Consider the following 21,396-nt stretch of genomic DNA (forward strand, 5'->3'; position numbering starts at 1 on the left):
CAGGTAGCATGTCTAATGTGAGAAAGTAACAAGCCCCCAAAGGAGATGTCCTCCTGTTCACAATGTGCAATCACTTCTGCACGTCACTTAAGGACTTCACCTCTCCAAGCAGGCCTTTGGTCTAACCAGTCCAGGGGAAAAATTTCCGTTTCAATTGTTTTGTGACACTGTTGGCTTTTAGAGAGCTCCAGGAATTCCCAGTACAGTTGGCAAGAGGAAAAACTATAGAGAAAATATGTTTAAGGACTATATTCTTACGGCAGTCAATTTCTGGGGTTTTCTAATATTTTTAAATATTGATAATGACTTTAAAAAATAGTGTGTTTCCAAACTTCAAGTTGTATTTCTTTCAAATTAACATATTATTCCTGTAATGTTGAATTAATTGATCTGTGCTTTTGAAAATGGCGAGAACTGGCTTTATATGAAATTAAATTTGATCTTCATTACTAGTTTCGTTAACTGAAATTTTACTTTAAATAAGATGTTATATTGGGAGTCCAGTTCTTTCAGAACCCTTACAGACTTATCTTTGTATTGAGGATTGGTTCTAGGCTCTCTGGAACTGTAAGATACTTGCTTTGTGTCTGATTTCTTTTTCTCCTTTATCTTTGCCCCGTGACAGGAAGCAGTCCTCAAGACAGCCCAAGAAATTTCTCCCCCAGTGCCTCAGCCCATTTTTCTTTTGCACGAAGGTAGGAGTTTGTTTGCTATGCGTAAAGTACCTTTTGTATGGTGGAAATGTTCCTATACACAGAGGGACTGACTCACAAAATATGTGGAAATGTCAGTAATTCAGAATTATTTGATTTTTTTATATTAACTATTTTAGTCCTTAAACAACACACAACCTCGCTGAGTGATTGATGCAATGCAATTGTGCCTTTTAAAAGTACGTTTTAAAATTTAATTTTGCTCATATGTATCTTCAGTCAAATTCTTTTCATTGGTAGGACTCATAGAATCAGTCAGATTCAGATCTTGTAAAAATTGAGACACTTCAATAGTAAATGGATAGCATAGGCAAGCTTCAGTCACAGACCTAAGTAGTTTCCCCAGCTGTATAGTTGAGACAATTACCTGACTTGCAGGTGTGTTGTGAGGATTAATTAATTTATGTTGGTACAGTTTTGATGTAAATTATTAATAAATTAACCATAAACTGAGTAAATAACTTGTCACAGCAGACCGCCTATTCATGCCAGTGTGGTTTCATATTACTTAAAATCTCTTCCACTTACCTGGCTGGCGGGGTAGGTAGAGTTTATATGTTGACCTCAGTGTGTCTGCAAAATAAATGACATCAGATGGCTGTGTTTTAGGTGATGCATTAAGTATCACGGCAGTTACTCACGTAGCTGCCTCATTCATCAGTGAGAGAACACTAGTTGGTGCAACTTTGTTTCATTTCAGGACTTTCAGATACACAGGTTGTCAGACGGGGATAAATCTTATACCCAGTGTAAGAAAATGGCTTTGGCTCTTTATGAAACAGTTCAAGCGAGGGGAGAGAGCTTCATTTGTACATGCTTTGTGTGGCTCAACTCTAGCTTCTGACATCTGCAGTGGTGTTTAATACAAATCTATGTTTTGAAATTCTTATGGAGGAATATAACCAGCATCTGTTGTCATCTATGTTTAATCTGACTGTGATTTAAAAACTAGCCAAATCAGTATTTTACCATGTAAAATAGTATCCAAAAATATATTTCCATGAAGGAGGAGATATTTAATAAATTTATAAATACACTAAAATAGCTCATGAGAAAAACCAATGAGAGAAATTGAACATTACTTAAGATGAGGATGTTAGTGATAGTGTTTGGTACCATTTAAAAAAGTATCTCAAACAATTCCTGTCATTAAATGCTTTATCATGTAAATTACACTGAAATACTAAGAAAAGTCCATTTTATTTCTGTCATGACAGTGTTCATGATACCTGATACCACGCGCAGTTTACCTGGAATTCTTGTACATCTTTTCTGTTGGGATGTATAATATTGTACTACTTCAGCAGTAATGGCAGCCCATATTACAAATACCATATATCAGGTTCTGGATTCAATCCTTTTCATCTTGTATTCTCTTCTACTTTCAAACTTTATCTTTATTTAAAATTAATTTGTGGGGGTGGAGGGAGGGGGTAGAAGAGATGAATTTGGAAAGTGAAAGTAATTTCCAGGACATTTCCATTTTGCAGATCAAAGTAAAGGATCTAGCTTCAGAACTTGAAGAGCAGTGTATTTAAGTTTTGTAGCGAATTTGCTTGATAGCATTTTATACATGAAACATTAACTTAAACATTTTTGATACATACGGTATTTGTATGTCATTTTCTTAGGGAAAGGCGCTATGTATCTCAAGATTATATTCATGCACCATGTTACGGTAATAAAAATGGGTTGGTCTTTGTGTATTAGTGGAAGAAACATGTTTAACCCAAGTAATCTGATGAAACAAATTATTTCTGCTTCACAGCTGCAAAATATACAGGATACGCCATTGTTTACATCTTTCAGCTGGTCTTTCTTTCTATACTAAACAAATTTAATTTATGTATCTGAGCTAAAAGGAACAAACCTCTTTTTGGAATTGTTCATTCACTGGAAAGATGCTCATCAATACCTCAGAGAAAAGAGGGTTAATACATTACAAAACAAGATCATGGAGACAGAGAGATGTGCAAAATTTTCCAGTGTGTTCCGTGTTTGTTCATTGTGAATAAATGGACCGAATAAATCTCCACAAATCATACCCTTTGTTCTGACATGTGTTTTCTTTAGTGTGGAGCAACACTAGTTCTACAGTACTATACAATTCATACTATTTAATCCTGGTAGAACTCATACAATAGATAGGATTAGGATTATGTAAAAATGGAAAAATTTCAATGGTGAATGGATAGTGTAGGCAAGCATTGTTCACCCCTGTGACACTAACCAGACCTACATCATTTACTTTTTTACATGAGGCAGCATGGTCTAGAGTTACCATGGGGGACTGACAGCCAGGGATTCCTGAGTTCTGATCCTGGTTTTATTGATGCTGTTAGTGACTCTGCCACAAACTTGTGTGACTCTGAGCATACACATAATCATCTGTATCTGTGGGACTATATCATGAACTCCTTACTCACGTTTTACTCAGTCCACATCCATCCTGATGACTTGAGTTGGAGTTTCATTGGGTAATGCTGAGTAGGAAGCCATACCTTGAAATTTCGCCCAGAATGAATAATGGTGATGTTCTCAGACAGACTTTTTTGGAGGGTGAGGAGGCAGCATCAAAATGTTTAGATTTCGAGATATGAAGCCCTACTTTATGAAATTACATTTCCTACACAAAACCAGAATTGTTTGGGGGTCTTTGTACCTGATCTCAAATTCAGTGTTTTTTTAAAATATTTTTTCAAAAATACCTGCTTTGTATATTAAAAACAAACCCTATTTTGTTATGTTTATACATTTTGTTATTTTGCTTGTGTTTTAACATATTTGATACACAATTGTACTCCAGTCATGGGCACCGAAATGACAGGTAAATGTAACCAAAAACCATAACAGTTGTTTTGTGATTTGTCTATTTGAAAGTGTACGCTCCATATTGTCTGTATGTGGGCCACATGAAGCAGTAGGGGTTAGCTTATTGTATTATCTTATAAATTGTATTTGCTTATAAATATTTCCTCCTCCAAAGGTGTAATTTAACTAAAATGTGAGTGTTTTACATGTATTCATAGCTCTTAAGAGTTTAAATTCTAGTCTAATTGTTCTTTCCACTTAATGATAGTAACCTACTAGTAATTTGTACTGATTTCATTTTTATAATGGAAATAATCATTCCCATTATATTTTGCTTTTAGTTGATTGTGTTGGTTACACCACATTTCGTAGCATCATGGTTTGTGTATTGGTCACATGTTTTTATTTGCTTGTCATTAATTTGCATCTGCTGAACCTGACAACTATAATTATTCCCTGTCTTCATTTTGTCAGAGTGTATTAGCAAGAGATCAGTATTATGAATCAGCTCATTCACTTTCGAGTTATTTCATCTCATTGATTCTATTAAAATTGTATAATGTTTGTTTATTGTGACCGCCTGTGAAAGTTTACTCTTTGGTGAATAACCTGATTGTATCATCCTTCTGGAATGCAATTCTAAAGAATAATAGTTTTCCAGGTATTTCTGTGTAATGATTCTGCAGTGTTCTCTTGGACTAACCTCAATTTCACAACAGGACTGATGGACGCCGCTGGTCTTTGGCTTCTCTCCCCTCCTCTGGCTATGGTACAAATACACCCAGCTCAACGGTTTCTGTAAGTGCCAGCTTTATTTTACGGATAGATTTCAACTACATACAGTATTTTCTCAAACAGGCCACCTTGTGAGAAATAAAATATAACATATGCCTTTTGTCACCCCGGATAAGGTATGCATCAGACGATGTGCTGACAAGGAAGATATGCACACTTTCCGTACTGGCATTTCATTTGTGATGCATAACTACATTATCACCCAGTAGTGGAAGAATGTACAAGGTTATGTTTGATTTACTGAGACTCCCATATTTATTATGGGATATGGCGATCTAAATGTCCCTTTGCATAGCTCTAACTTTATTATGTGTGCTACATACAACAGTTGGCATTGTTATCTTTGTACTTGTTATGCCACCATCTTGTCTTAAAACTATTGACAAGTGTAGACTATTTGATTTTAGGCTAATCTTGCCCTTGCCGTTCCTTCTCAACACACATTCTGCCTATACTGGGAAATGCATGAGAGCAGAATGGCATAGGTAATGGTTCATTTCCACTACTGAGGAGATTCACAGTGAGAGAAGCATAAGTTATGGGGGTCTGCACTTCTACACATCATATGGGGGGTTTTCGCCTTCCTCTGCAGCGTGGGGCACGGGTCACTTGCTGGAGGATTCTCTGCACCTTGAAGTCTTTAAACCACGATTTGAGGACTTCAGTAGCTCAGACATAGGTCAGGGGTTTGTTACAGGAGTGGATGGGTGAGATTCTGTGGCCTGCGTTGTGCAGGAGGTCAGACTAGGCGATCGTAATAGTCCCTTCTGACCTTAAAGTCTATGAGAGAGTGTTCTGGTGCAGCAAAGTGTCTTATAGTCTGCAACTAAGCAGTTCTGTTGGCTAGCCCCACCTTGAAAGTTCGTGATTTTGTCTTCAGTCTTGTATTATGCCCACAGTTTGTCCCAATTAGTGAGATAGTATGTAAAATCATGTATATTTTATTAGATATCTGGTGTTCCCTTCTTAAACTCACTCCTTGAACCATTCAGGTAACTTTACTTTTTCCTTATGCACAGTTAATCTTTTCTCGAGAAATAGTTCAGTTACCCATACTAAGCCTTGATAGCATTTGACAGGTGCATATTAATAATCAGCTCTTAGTCTGTTTTTTCCACAAAGGGTTTGTGAAGGTTAAGCATATTCTTGTCTTCCTGACTTCAAAAACAAGTTGAGAAAATGTGCATAGCTTAAAAATAACTCAACAGCACTGATTTTCCTCCTCACTGTGCCCCTACACACACACACACACACACACACACTTGGTGTAGTTCTTCCTTTTAGCAAGTAACTTGTCATGGTTAGGATTAATTCCCTAACCATTTTCCATCATGCACATGCAGACGCTTCCCTTTGGATTCAGATGAAAAGTGATGTGCTGTGCTCCATGAAAATGCTTGAAAATATTGACAGAATGGAATTTGTCAACCACTAAGTAATTGCTATAGCAACTCTATCACCATTATACTTAGTACTTAGATTTTCAGAAAGCCTTTGACAAGGTTCCTGACCAAAGGCTCTTACGCAAAATAAGCTGCCACAGGATAAGAGGCTTTCATGGATAGGTAACTGGTTAAGAGATAGGAAACAAAGGGTAAGTATAAATGGTCAATTTCAGAATGGAGAGAGGTAAATAGTGGTGTCCCACAGGGGTCTATTCTGGGTCCAGTCCTATTCAACATAGATTCATAGATTCATAGATTCATAGATATTTAGGTCAGAAGGGACCATTATGATCATCTAGTCTGACCTCCTGCACAATGCAGGCCACAGAATTTCACCCACCACTCCTAAAAAAGACCTCACACATATTCATTAATGATCTGGAAAAAGGGGTAAACAGTGAGGTGGCAAAATTTGCAGATGATACAAAATTATTAAAGATAGATAAGACCCAGGCAGACTGCAAAGGGATCTCTGAAAACTGGGTGACTGGGCAACAAAATGGCAGCTGAAATTTAATGTTGATAAATGCAAAGTAATGCACATTGGAAAGCATAATCCCAACTATACATATAAAATGATGGGGTGTAAATTAGCTGTTACCACTCAAGAAAGAGATCTTGTGGATAGTTCTCTGGAAACATCAACTCAGTATGCAGGAGCAGCCAAAAAAGTGAACACAATGCTGGGAATAATTTAGAAAGGGATAGATAATAGGACAGAAAATATCATGGGTTTCAGAGTACCAGCCGTGTTAGTCTGTATTCGCAAAAAGAAAAGGAGTACTTGTGGCACCTTAGAGACTAACCAATTTATTTGAGCATGAGCTTTCGTGAGCTACAGCTCACTTCATCGGATGCATACCGAGGAAACTGCAGAAGACATTATATACACACAGACCATGAAACAATACCTCCTCCCACCCCACTGTCCTGCTGGTAATAGCTTATCTAAAGTGATCATCAAATTGGGCCATTTCCAGCACAAATCCAGGTTTTCTCACCCTCCGCCCCCCCCCACACAAACTCACTCTCCTGCTGATAATAGCCCATCCAAAGTGACCGCTCTCTTCACAATGTGTATGATAAGCTATTACCAGCAGGACAGTGGGGTGGGAGGAGGTATTGTTTCATGGTCTCTGTGTGTATAAAATGTCTTCTGCAGTTTCCACGGTATGTATCCAATGAAGTGAGCTGTAGCTCACGAAAGCTCATGCTCAAATAAATTGGTTAGTCTCTAAGGTGTCACAAGTACTCCTTTTCTTTTTAGAAAATATCATGTTGCTTCTCTATAAATCCATGGTATGCCCACATCTTGAATACTGTGTGCAGATGTGGTCATCCCATCTCAAAAAAGATATATTGGAATTGGAAAAGGTTCAAAACAAAGGTTCAGGGCAACAAAAATGATTAGGGGTATGGAACGGCTTCCGTGTGAGGATAAATTAATAACACTGGAACTTTCCAGCTTGGAAAAGAGACGGCTAAGTGAAGATATGATTGAGGTCTATAAAATCATGAATGGTGTGTAGAAAGTAGATAAGGAAGTGTTGTTTACTACTTCTCATAACATAAGAACTAGGGGTTACCAAATGAAATTAATAGGCAGCAGGTTTAAAACAAAACAAAAGGAAGTATTTCTTCACACAACACACAGTCAGCCTGTGGAACTCCTTGCCAGAGGATGTTGTGAAGGTCAAGACCATAGCCGGGTTCAAAAAAGAACTAGATACATTCATGGGGAATAGGTCCATCAATAGCTATTAGCCAGGATGGGCAGGGATGATGTCCCTAGCCTCTGTTTGCCAGAAACTGGGAGTGAGCGACAGGGGTTGGATCACTTGATGATTACCTGTTCTGGTCATTTCCTCTGGGGCACCTGGCACTGGCCACTGTCAGAAGACAGGATACTGGGCTAGATGGATCTTTGGTCTGACCTAGTGGCGCCATTCTTATGTTCTTCTTATATGAAACAGACGTACCCAAAAACTGGAATGAAGAAAAACACCATGAACATTATATCAAAACAGATGTTTAATTTCCAAGTTATATGAAGGTTTTTCCTTGACTAAGACACACTTTTAAAACTGTAATTCTAATTCAGTTTCTTGTTTCCTCCTTCCCGCTTGCTGTTGCATGATGATGATGTACACAGACAAGAATGCATGAATCCGTTTCAACTATCTTTCCTATTCCTTATGGAAACACATTTTGCACTGCCATAATTGCCTTAGCTATCTAAAACTGTATAATGGATTGTATGTTGAGCTGTCCCTTGGTAGTTCATGAATAGGCCATATCTTATTTACAAATATTAAAACAGATGTCCTTCTACAAACACACACGTGGCTTTGATTAACAGTTTCTGACTGGTGGAAAGAAGTCTGTCATTTTAATAAATAAGTGTGAATTTTGTTGAATCAACCAACAGCATAAAAATGGATCCCTGTATTTTCATACGTTCTTCTGTTTGGTTGATTTTTCTGCTGGTTCCTACTGTTGGTGCAACTTGCGCAAGGACCGAGACAACTGCTGATTTTAAAGAAATAGAGGTGATCTCAGAAGTGATATGCTTCATTTGCATTATTCATTCAAGCTAGAGACAGTGAACTTAAGATTTGAATTAAGGAATGAAAACTTTTAACCTCTGCTGCTCTGATTTGTTTCACATACTTTGTCAGAATCTGAAACAGCAACTATTAGACATCCTCACCCCTCTGTATATTTTTACAAATTCATGGAAATGAGGTGAGACTAGTTCGTGAGCAGTGGCTCATTGTTTCTACTGTACTTTTTACTTCTAGCATTTTATAAATACATCTCTGGATTACTGTGATTCTCATCAACTGCTAGAACACTTCTGTGTAAGCAAGGGCAGTTTTGGCACATAGTATCGTAATATCTAGTACCAAACTTTGAAGATACTTGTGATCTTTGAAGGTCAAGTAGAGGAAAAGGTAGACAAAGGAAAGTCTGTAGTGCACCCTATTTATATCCAAATGAATGCAGTGCACCTTAAGTTATCTCATTACTTTTTCTTAACCTTTTTAAGATGAAACTGAAGAGAATGAAGAAGTCACTAGTTTAGTAAAAGTTTATTAAAGTAGGTTATATATGTATATATTACATTTATATTATATGTTCGTGTCATAAATATAAAGGGAAGGGTAAACCCCTTTGAAATCCCTCCTGGCCAGGGGAAAGCTCCTCTCACCTGTAAAGGGTTAAGAAGCTAAAGGTAACCTCGCTGGCACCTGACCAAAATGACCAATGAGGAGACAAGATACTTTCAAAAGCTGGGAGGAGGGAGAGAAACAAAGGGTCTGTGTCTGTCTATATGCTGGTCCTTACCAGGGATAGACCAGGAATGGAGTCTTAGAACTTTTAGTAAGTAATCTAGCTAGGTATGTGTTAGATTATGATTTCTTTAAATGGCTGAGAAAAGAATTGTGCTGAATAGAATAACTATTTCTGTCTGTGTATCTTTTTTGTAACTTAAGGTTTTGCCTAGAGGGGTTCTCTATGTTTTTGAATCTAATTACCCTGTAAGATATCTACCATCCTGATTTTACAGGGGGGATTTCTTTATTTCTATTTACTTCTATTTTTTATTAAAAGTCTTCTTGTAAAAAAACTGAATGCTTTTTCATTGTTCTCAGATCCAAGGGTTTGGGTCTGTGGTCACCTATGCAAATTGGTGAGGCTTTTTATCCAACATTTCCCAGGAAAGGGGGGGTGCAAGTGTTGGGAGGATTGTTCATTGTTCTTAAGATCCAAGGGTCTGGGTCTGTAGTCACCTAGGCAAATTGGTGAGGCTTTTTACCAAACCTTGTCCAGGAAGTGGGGTGCAAGGTTTTGGGAAGTATTTTGGAGGGAAGGACACGTCCAAACAGCTCTTCCCCAGTAACCAGTATTAGTTTGGTGGTGGTAGCGGCCAGTCCAAGGACAACGGGTGGAATATTTTGTACCTTGGGGAAGTTTTGACCTAAGCTGGTAAAGATAAGCTTAGGAGGTTTTTCATGCAGGTCCCCACATCTGTACCCTAGAGTTCAGAGTGGGGAAGGAATCTTGACAGTTTGCCTTCTAGCATTCAGTTACCAGGAGGTTCTGAAAGTTGGCTAGCTACCTACTATGCTTAGCATCATGAAGTGCTACCTTACCTGGCAACTTAGTAGAGCCTATGCTCCTCTCACTTCAGAAAATCTTTGGGATTGAGGGGCTACAGAAGCCCTGCCTGTTGGCCTACAAAACATAGAAGATGGAGGGAAATAGCCAGACTCGTGAGAGGCCAGTAAGCCCAGGAGGCAGTGGGAAGACAAACGATAAGGAATTATGCCAGTTCTTGAGGATCTGTAGGGAGGGTGTAGGGAACGATGTCAGCTGGCTGAGTAGAGAGAGCATGTCCCAGTAGCATTCATGGAGTTTTGCCACTCTATAGACTTTTTCCCCTCATACTGGCAAGACATAAGGAACATCAAATTGAATCTCTGTGGAGCAGCGTCAAGATTCAGTGCAAACATTTTGCATGTCTAGATGCTACATATATGAATGTGTAGCATAGCTGTCATCTGTATTTTTACTTGTTTATACTGTGTACCTATTTCTAGTAACTTAAGCGATGATAAACTATGAAAAACTTCAGATCTTGAAAGAGTTTTGAATCTTGTATTTCTAAACAAAGAGGATGGGTTGACGATGTATCTTTAGTTTTTATATTCCATGGAATTTATTTATTTAGTCTTCATAACTATATGAAGTTCTTACATTTCAGTTTAGATGTACAAGTTTTGTCAAAAATGGTCTGTAAAATATTTTCAGAGAGAATTCAAGTAATAATTAATAAACAACATTAGAAATGTTGATGATGGCTTCCTAGAATCAAAATAATGTGTTTTTAACAAGTGATGGGCACCAAAAAATGTAGGGTATCCAAACACATTTGTTACTGCAGTATGTAAAATTACGGGTTTTACTTTGTGGCGATAAATCATAAACTATCATACCATTAACCTTATCTTCTACTACTGGAAATAATGAATATCTTCTACTACTGGAAATAATGAATATTTAGCAGACTCCATTTTAAAGTTTCTTCTATTTTGATGTATATTATTATTTCCAGCACTCTTTCTCATGTTAAGTATAGGGAAGTGCTCTCAAGGCAGGAGAATCTTTCAAAATAGAAGCAACTTTAAGTGCAGTCACTATGTCTGTGGCTGCATTTTTAATTTTAATCTGAACTATTTTTATGTTTACTGTATATCTAGCTCATGAAGTTAAATGTTTGTATTTTACTTATTCTGCTCCACAAATTGTTAAGTGAATACAGGAAAAGATATCTGTAGTTCCCAGTTTAAGTGCACTCTGTATAATGCAATGAATATAATCTTGGAAATGGCTTTTGCCTATGATATTAGCTAATGTTCTGTCTTGCCCTTTGCAGTCATCCTGTTCCTCCCAAGAGAAGTTACACCAGTTACCATACCAACCAACACCTGATGAACTACATTTTTTGTCTAAACATTTCTGTACCACTGAAAGCATTGCCAGTGATAACAGATGTAGGACCACACCAATGCGCCCTCGATCCAGAAGTCTCAGGTGAATTCAGCTCTCTGGAAATAGTGGCTACATCTGAATCTGTATACTACTGGCGCATCATGGTTATATAAATTTGGGGCATTAACCAATTTGTGATATTTGAATAATTCCTGAAATGTAATAGAAGTCAGTGTTGATTGCGTCTTAGGCTGAACCAAACTCCATTTAATAAATTGTTACTTTAGGTCCTCCTTATTGGTTAATTCTCTCATTGACATAGTAATTTAGATTTTAATAGAATGGAACAAAACTAGTAACTTCTGACCGCTTAAACTGTGATGATGGCTTTTATTCTACTTCTGTGTGCAAGTGTTCATAGGATTCAAGCCTATATTTGCAAGAATGATACAAAATATTATTTATATTCTAGGTGTACTTAGTATAAAAGAAATGAAAAGTGTGTCAGAAAGTTATGGGGACGAGGGAGAATTTATTATACTTAGCTATGGAGCATTTTAATTTCTTGCTCGCCAGAGACCTAGCCCATCCTATTTCCCATACTCTGGAAATCTGTGCAAGATACACTTTTAGTAGATCAGTTCTTACCTATCAAAGTATTATATACTTATATACTGTACTATTTGGAGAATGCAAAAAGGCAATATCTCTAATCTTTCTAGGACTAAAAAAATAGTATTTAGTCACTTCAGAATTAAAATCAATGTTGCAGGTAGCCAAACTATCAGAATTCATAATTTCAGTGCAAATTATTTTAGCTCAGTTTTTTCACGATTATTCTTTATTTATAATTCTGTATAGATTGCCATGACTAAATTAAGTTGCTACCTACATAATCTGTAGAGCAGTGGAATAAATAGAGCAATTACTGAGAAGTAAGATGAGATGGGTTTTTTTGTTCTTTAAAAGCTTAGACATGAAAAACATTCTTCACCTACCAGTACAGTCTTCTTTCTACCACTTTATTTTCCAGTTTAGAAAAATAAAAAATTCCTAGTTTAGTTTATGAAACATGCATAGTCACACCAGACAATAATAGCCAAACTGCTTTCAGATGTGTTACTGCGCTAGTTGAGTGGTGTACTGAACTTAAGTACTGAATATATTGTTTTATTTATGCAAATAGGTAATTTGCTTGGGTTAGCCATGATAGTTGAAGTTTCTAGCACCTTGATATGGTAAAGCAAATTTCAGTCCTCATTTTTTGTCCTTTAGAACAAACCAAAAGATCTCCTTTTTATTATGCTATAAAATCTAAAAATACCACGAGTACTATATTTTTTAAAAAATTGGTGAGCAGGAGAATTCCTTCCTTTCTTTCTCTTTCTGTACATCTTTATGTGAGACCTAAAAGAGTAGTGTAGCCAGATCACATCCCAACCAAGTAAGCAACTTCTTTGAGGGGGGGTGGATCATTGATGTGGAGGCAGTGATGTGGCAGGGTCTGAAGCAGTTCTCCCATATCAGATGAGGTACCGCATGTCGGTCACCTCAGAAGATTTTCCTGTAAATCTCCTGCTCCTTTAAGGATATAATGCTACCGGCATAGGTAGCACAATGCAAATATTTGGCAATCTATATGTGTATTAGCTACACATTTATTTGCATTTCAAGTTGGAAATAGATCTGTTGGGTTTATTTTATTGTTTTTTCTCTGATTTTTGATTTCTTGGGATTGTCAATTCTTCTGTTTGCAATTCAGGAATCACTGCTTCAGACTGCTGCATTGCTGTTCTCTATCCATCCCCAGTGAGCAAATAAATGGGCTAAGGTAGCCACAAACACCCATTGGTTGGCCAGCTCATTCAGTTGAGGCCAGTTTGCCTAGTGAGTGTTTGATATGGGACTTGACTAATAAAGAATGAAAGAGGTTAATATTAATTCCAATCAATGTGAATTTATGGAAAATAGTTCCTATCAAACTACCTTGATATCTTCCCCCGCCCCTGAAATTACAAGTTTGGTTGATAAAGGTAATAGTGTTGATGTAACACACTTAGACTTCTGTGAGGCGTTTTACTTTGTACCACACAACATTTTGATTAAACACCAAGAGCACTGTAAAATTAACATGGTATAAATTAAATAGATTAAGATCTGGCTTAGTTGACAGGTCTCAAAATGTAATTGTGACCGGGGAGCGCTCATTGAGTGGGTGTTTCCTCTAGCAGGGTCCTGCAGGGATTGATTCCTGGCCCGACGCTTTTTAACATTTTTATCAATGATCTAGAAGAAAATGTAAAATAATCACTGATACATTTTCAGATGACACAAAAAATGAGAGGAGTGGTAAATAATAAAGAGGACAGTTCATAGGTATAAAGCAATCTGGATTGGTTGGTAAACTGGGCGCAAGCAAACAATATGCGTTTTACTACATCTAAATGTAAATGTATACATCTGGGAACAAAGAATATAAGCCATACTTACAGCGTTGCACTAGGAGGACAGTGTCCTGGGAAGCAGTGACTGTGAAAAAGATTTGGCAGGTCCTGAGGGATAATCAGCGGAACGTGAGCTGCTAGTCAGTGCAACACTGTGGCCAAAAGGGCTGATGCGATCCTGGGATGCATAAACAGGGGAATCTCAAGTAGGAGTGTAGAGGTTATTTTACCTGTGTAGCACTGATGCAACTACTGCTAACATACTGCATCTAGTTTTTATGCCCACAATTCAAGAAGGATGTTGATAAATTGGAGAGGGTTCAGAGAAGAGCCAGGAGAATGATTAAAGGATAAGAAGACATTCCTTGTAGTGATAGACTGAGCTCCTTCAGTCTATTTAGCTTAACAAAGAGAATGTTAAGGGTGACTTGATTACAGTGTATAAGTATCTACATAGAGGAAAAAATATGGGGTCTTCAATCTAGTAGAGGAAGGTGTAACATAATCCAATGGCTGGAAGTTGAACCTAGACAAATTCAGACTAGGAATAAGGCGTAAATTTTTAATAATGGGGATAATTAACAGTTGGAACAATTTACCAATTGTTGTGGTGGATTCTTCATCACTGGCAATTTTTAGATCAAGTGTTTTTTCTGAAAGCTGTTTTCTTGGAATTACTTTGGGGAAGTTCTGTGGCCTGTGTCATATCGGAGGTCAGACTAGATTATCACAATGATTTTTTTTTTTGCTTGGAATTTATGAATAAGTAGCTATTTTTCTTTGGTTATTTAAGATGAAAAATATACTTCCTTGCCCTGTCTGAGGAATAAGTAACATCATGAACATAGTAAACTGTTTGCACTCTAACATATAGTTATAAACTAAAGAAGTTGCATTGTTGGCAGTAACAGGCCCAACACTTCTTCAAGGCAGCTTTAGGCCCTGCCAGTATGTAGTAGAAAGGGACTGATTTTGTAGTTAGTTAGCAAATATACCTGTCTAATGAAGGCTACAGCATCTTTTGATGCAAGCAGATTGTATAGAAATATAAAAACTTCTTTCAATTCATGCTGAGACAAGTTTAAAGGGATGATTTGCTTTACTTGCAGCCCCGGACGTTCTCCCGCCTGCTGTGACCATGAAATAATTATGATGAACCATGTCTACAAAGAGAGGTTCCCAAAGGTAATGAATTATATTTAAGATACCCAGTATCTAAACTAATAGGCAGCATAGGTTTTAAATAAGTGATGTTTTTGTTATGGGAACGAATGATCTAAGCCAGTAATGGCTTTCATAAAGCATCACCAAACTCTTATTAGAAAGATAAAATCACAATTAAAAAAAAATCCCTGCTGAGAACTGGACATTCATTTAGCGAAGCTGCTGAACTGATTTTGAAATAAAGCATGCTGGTAATATATGTTGATGCGTGTCTAGAAGGGTATTATACAATAATTTGTAGTTTTACAGTTGCTGTAAATAGGTATTCGATAGTTTGAACTTTGCAAACAAAAAAGAAAATTTGTCCTTCACTCAGAATCCTGTGTAGCATCCAGAAACGCATGTTTCAAGTCCCTTTCTGATATTTCTCATGTTTCCCAAAGGTTCATTATATATTGATTTATTTTTTTAAATTGTGAAAAATCAGTGAACTGCTGGAAGTGCTTGTCTATTGGATGCTAAGCAATGGAAGGCTGTTGCCTCATCTCAAATATGGGAAACAAAACTGTGACCCAAGGTACAGGTGAATCGCTGGGGTCATTGGCAGACCCCTGTGTGGTTCTGCAGAGTCTGATGTCACAAAACAAAAAAATGAGAGCTGGAAAGCTGTTACCATTGCAAAGAGAACCTTCAAAACATGAAGTGAGTGTAACTCCTTCAGAGACTTCTGCCTGAGTTTGCAAAGAGATTAAACTGTAACTGAGGTATGAACTGCACCATTCAACTCGATGGTGAGATAAGAGTGAAATAGAACCTCAGAGTTATGAACACCAGAGTTACGAACTGACCAGTCAACCACACACCTCATTTGGAACCAGAAGTACACAATCAGGCAGCAGCAGAGACAAAAAAGAAAATGCAAACACAGTATGCTACTGATTTAAACATAAACTATTCAAAAATAAAGGGACAGCAGCATTTTTCTTCTGCATAGTAAAGTTTCAAAGCTATATTAAGTCAATGTTCACTTGTAAATTTTTGAAAGAACAACCATAACGTTTTGTTCAGAGTTACAAACATTTCAGTTACGAGCAACTTCCATTCCCGAGGTGTTCATAACTCTGAAGTTCTACTGTACATGGTATTGTTAAAAAAGATTGCTTCAGATTTCTCTTACATATTACACTTCAGCAGGAAAAAAGATATAGTTATACATGGTAACAGAAATACCAGCTGAATTTATGTACTTTAATGCTGCTAGCATGCATAAGGTTTAATCAGCAAGGTCCAGATTTTTAAAGGTATTTAGGTGCCTAAGTACCATGGATTTCAGTGAGAGTTAGGTGCCTAAATATCTTTAAAAATCTGGCACTAACTCTCTAAAAGACAATATTCCCCTGGAAATACTCACCATTATTCTGTATAATGTTTTCTTTATACAACAAATATCAAGGATAGAAAACTATTTTGTCTTGCAGTATATGAAGATTAATTTTAAAAAGTTGCCCTCCCCTTCCCCGGAGGTCATGTTTTGTTTTGGCTCTGTAGTAAAAGCTAAGTTTGTAGTGTTCTTCTGTTTTGTGCATATCAAGCAACTGCCACACAACTTAGCATGACTGGCAGTCCCCATTAAAGAGGCACAGAGTAGAATAACAGGAGGGGAGCTGCTGGTCAGCATTAGTAGAATAATGTGGGGAAATGGAGCATGTTTGCTCATTCTCTAGCTGGACAAACCACTGTTTTTGTTGGTTGGTTTCAGAGTAGCAGCTGTGTTAGTCTGTATTCGCAAAAAGAAAAGGAATACTTGTGGCACCTTAGAGACTAACCAATTCATTTGAGCATAAGCTTTCATGAGCTACAGCTCACTTCATCGAATGTAAGGAGAGTGATCACTTAAGGTGAGCTATTTCCAGCAGGAGAGCCGGGGTGGGGACGGGGGACGGGACCTTTTCTAGTGATAATCAAGGTGGGCTATTTCCAGCAGTTGACAAGAACGTCTGAGGAACGGTGAGGGTGGGGAATAAACAAGGGGAAATAGTTTTACTTTGTGTAATGACCCATCCACTCCCAGTCTCTCTTCAAGCCTAAGTTAATTGTATCCAGTTTGCAAATTAATTCCAATTCAGCAGTCTGTTTTTGAAGTTTTTTTATTGAAGAATTACAACTTTTAGGTCTGTAATCGAGTGACCAAAGAGATTGAAGTGTTCTCCAACTGGTTTTTGAATGTTATAATTCTTGATGTCTGATTTGTGTCCATTTATTCTTTTACGTAGAGACTGTCCAGTTTGACCAATGTACATGGCAGAGGGGCATTGCTGGCACATGATGGCATATATCACATTGGTAGATGTGCAGTTGAACGAGCCTCTGATAGTGTGGCTGAAGTGATTAGGCCCTATGATGGTGTCCCCTGATCACCCATTTTCATATATAGTGTTAGAAGAAATTTTTAAGCTATTCAGAAATTTGTTTAATCAGGAAAAATATTGTTCTGGAGTGGTAATAGAGTTTCAGAAAATACTGATTAAATCTATCAATACATTTTTTTTTAACAGGCCACAGCTCAGATGGAAGAACGGCTTCAGGATATTATCACCAACAATTCTCCTGATAACGTTCTTCCCCTGGCAGATGGAGTGCTCAGCTTTACCCACCATCAGATCATTGAGCTGGCTCGAGATTGCTTGGATAAATCCCATCAGGGCCTCATCACGTCACGATACTTCTTTGAATTACAGCACAAATTAGACAAATTACTACAGGAGGTATGAACCGTGCACTGTGCAAAGATAATTATCTTTTGTTTAAAAATTGTTCAAATATGTTTATTTAAAGTAAGTTGCTATGAAATAATTATGGCTGCTCTACTCAAATAGATGCCAACGTAGTGTAAATTCATAGTGGGCTTATTCAATGAAATGACCTGTACAGGAACCATAGGGTCTTATGGTGTGTGACTCAGGGATAAATGGATTATAAAGGTTTTTAGATTCAGTAACATTTTGTAATACATTGCAAGTTATAAATTGCTTATGTTTTTGTGTATATGCACCCCACAATGAGGCGACCCCCTACTTCCATAAATTCTCCTTTCAGATTACATAACCTCCTAATTTCTAACACCAGTTGAGGCAGCAGACAGCAACCCTTAGCCTTTCATTAGCAGCAGGTTATTTATTTATTTAGAAGTTTGTAATGTCTCCTTACATCTCAGAAACCAACCTTAGTAATTAAAAAAAAAATTGACTTCAGCATAAAAACATTCATAAGAATCTTCTTAAAATAATCAGTTGATAAGAGAAATCTGAATCCTCAGTTAGCAAATAGGACTTGTGCTGTGACATGAAGCTCATCAAATATATAAATATACCTTTTTTAAAACAAAGGACCATGTTGTGTCCTTGATTCATTGTCTGGCAGTTGTGCATGTGGACTGATGGTACAGTGTGCCCCAGAGTCAATCTGGTAGGCAAGTGGGTTCAATACAGTGAAATATACCAAGCAAGATTTTGTTAAGATGTTATTGTTTTGTTTTGCTTTGATTTTAAATACACAGAAATGTCAGCCTGTATTTTAATAGTTTGCCTGTTTCCAGACTATGCTGGTTTGGGGGTAAAACCTGGTTAGGTTATATCAGAGAACACTTCTCTTACACTACTTTCTGCTGGTACCAAATTTCCTTTTGTACTTCCCCTTATGCTCCTCCCACCCCCGCACACACAAAAAAAGGAAAAATACTGCAAAAACTGGACAACAATGCACCATTTCTATATTATTGTTATCTTGTCGTTATCAGTTAAGGTAAATAGGGAAGATTCATGAAGACTTAATTATTTAAAAACAAATTTAAACCTTATTGTATGGTTTTATGATGCCAAAGTGCAGGTAAATTGCTAAATAATTGGTTACAGATATCTACTTGACTTTGCACTACAGCGTGATGATATCAGTACAGTATGAAGAAATATGCCTTAAGAGCTAAGGTTCACTTGATTGCATGTATTGACAGCACTGATATTACCTACATTGGCTGATATAAATTGGCCCTGTTCATAGCTGTCTGCTCTTTTCTAAGCCATGTGCTTTACAATATAATATCAATTGTTCAAAAAACATAAGCTTGTGTATAATTTCCTAAATAGTGTGTACAAGTGTGTTACTTCTTTTGTAAACTTATTTCTTTTCAAAGTATTATATTATTATCTGGGTGAATTTTACAATATTCATTAAAAGCTAAAAACATAAAATAATTGTAGGGAAATTTGCCTGATACAGAACTGATCTGTGGGAACATACTTTGGGTTTCTTAGGATGCATTTGTTGTCAGTTCCCAACTGTGACATTCAGTGGAAAGCTGTAGCTCCTACTGCTACTTGGCACCTTGTGGTTGCTTTGCATAACCAGGAAAAGAGTCCCCTGAGGTTTGAGCAGCTTGATTTTAACTGACATTTTTGTAGTGCTAAGGTCAAGGTCAAGTTGATTTTGAATGCTTTCCTATCTCACCCTTCTTTCACTTATATGGAATCTTCTGTAAATATCCCTACCTACCTAGATCCAGAAGTGTGTAATATTACTTTTATTTTGGCCAGTGAGTAAAACAGAAGTGTGTTCAGCCCATTAACATTTTCCTCGTGAATGTAGCTGGCAGCGTATAGAATATGAATCTTTGCCTCTCATTAGCATTTTCTCAAAGCTGAGGTAGAAGCATTGAAGTGAAGTTAGTTCAGTTTTCTTTGAAACTTCACAATTAGATTACATTTTCTTCCATTGTGTTTTTAATTATGGTATTAAGCATGAGATTGCTATTTAGCTTAGTATTTACATGGATTTTGCAATCGCAAATACATAAACTACTTTTATAATTAAAATTGTAAGGTTTTAGTTCGTTTGAATTTTCTTTGTATGCTTAAATATATGGCACATGGCACATAGCACAGAATACGCAGTAGATGAGATTTGGAATTTATCCTACAACTTCTATTATTCGAAGCAAAGAAATGCCTTTTTGATATATGAGCAAAAGACCATCAATATCTTTCAGCCAGAAGAAAGAACATATGGCTTCTTTTGCATTCATTAGGTATCATAAAGTCTATTCTTTGTTGCTTGACAAGAAAGTTTGAATGAAATTTGAAATGCAATTCAGACCCTTGTGAAAATTCTCTTTTAAGTTCTCCAGAAACATATTTTCTTTTGTGCAGATTCTTTAACATCATTATTCTCCTTTCATCATCTTCTTCTTCGCAGAACTCAATTTCCTATTTGCTTCCTTTACTGCACATACTTGTACTCGGTTCCTATATGGATGGATTAGCATCGTTTCATTATATTTGTACATCTCAGAGTGGTCATTTTAGAATTTCATGGCCATCATTTAATCATAGAAAATCAGTTTCGATACCACATGGATGCTGCTAATGTTTATTATATGTGTTGTAATATCTTTTATTCACAGTAAAACAGTAGCTATAACAGTGCACAGGAATATGTTGGTGAAAACAAAGAATACCCCATCCATCTGAAAATGCAGTAACCTTTATTTTGATACTATCATGTTAGAACCATAGATTTGCACTAATTTTGCCTTGAGGTTAGTGTAAAAATGGTAAGTCTTATTCAAATGAAAAGAGAATCTTTGCTATTACAGCAGGCTTTCTGAAAATGAATTATTGTGCATGCTCATTAGTGTCTCATACATAATATCATTTTTAATAACAATGGTATTAGGGGAGGGGCTGGAGTTGATTAGATCACTGTGAAATATACTCAGGTTAGGCTTTAGCCACTATGCAACTAAAAAATGTCTTAACTCGTTTGAATCATTTGGGTTGGCCAGTCATGTCACAAAGCATTAGTCTGATTTGATTTCAGAGAAGCAAGAGATTTCACTCTTAAAAATCCTGATTTCATATCGAAATGTTGACTCTGTTTTTACTACAGTATACTCAATGACACAGCTGTAATACATGCTTTTTAGTTGCTCATTCACAACTCATTCTAATAATTTTTGACAACAAATACTGATTCACCTCAAAGCCATATGAATGAAAATCGGATAGTAATATATCTGCCATATGAATTGAAGGTACCCTGTTCCATGTTGTAGAAATTTTGACTCTCTGAACTATACTGCAAGGATTTCAAATGGAGCTTAAACACTGTAGTTAGAAACTATATGTAATACTACTGATTGTATTTATGGTCATCATATTAACGTGCTTTCTTGACTGGTATATTTAATGTAGGAGTTTTTAATCATCCTTTTCCTTTGACTCTCTTAGGGTCAAGAGAGATCAGAAAGTGGAGAACTGGCATTTATTAAGCAACTAGTCCGAAAGATCCTCATAGTCGTTGCTCGTCCTGCTCGCTTATTAGAATGCCTGGTAAGCTGATGCTTATTGTAAGCAGGATTCTGATTTGTTACTGGTGGAAAGCTTGACTATTTGGGTTGGTATTAAAGACCAGAAATAAAAGTATATTATTTAGTATGTAAAAGTATTTTATGTATTCTTTGGAACTTTCCAAAGT

The 21,396-nt window shown here is 36.8% G+C and overlaps 1 protein-coding gene across 3 annotated transcripts in view; it reads left to right on the top strand.

Annotated features, from left to right (window-relative positions):
- The window catches only part of MAST4 (microtubule associated serine/threonine kinase family member 4), a gene marked incomplete at its 5' end in the record, with an annotated part of 455,430 nt that overhangs the window by 366,348 nt on the left and 67,686 nt on the right, over positions 1-21,396 (top strand). For all 3 annotated transcript variants that reach the window (XM_084627959.1, XM_084627961.1, XM_084627960.1), the window contains 6 exons: positions 626-695; positions 4,244-4,322; positions 11,205-11,362; positions 14,814-14,889; positions 17,424-17,633; positions 21,150-21,251. In XM_084627959.1, the coding sequence (XP_084484085.1) occupies positions 626-695; positions 4,244-4,322; positions 11,205-11,362; positions 14,814-14,889; positions 17,424-17,633; positions 21,150-21,251 (695 nt within the window). The remainder of the gene's footprint in view (positions 1-625; positions 696-4,243; positions 4,323-11,204; positions 11,363-14,813; positions 14,890-17,423; positions 17,634-21,149; positions 21,252-21,396) is intronic.

This window comes from Lepidochelys olivacea, assembly GCF_965140295.1.
Source record: "Lepidochelys olivacea isolate rLepOli2 genome assembly, chromosome: 5".
Classification (NCBI taxonomy): domain Eukaryota; kingdom Metazoa; phylum Chordata; order Testudines; family Cheloniidae; genus Lepidochelys; species Lepidochelys olivacea.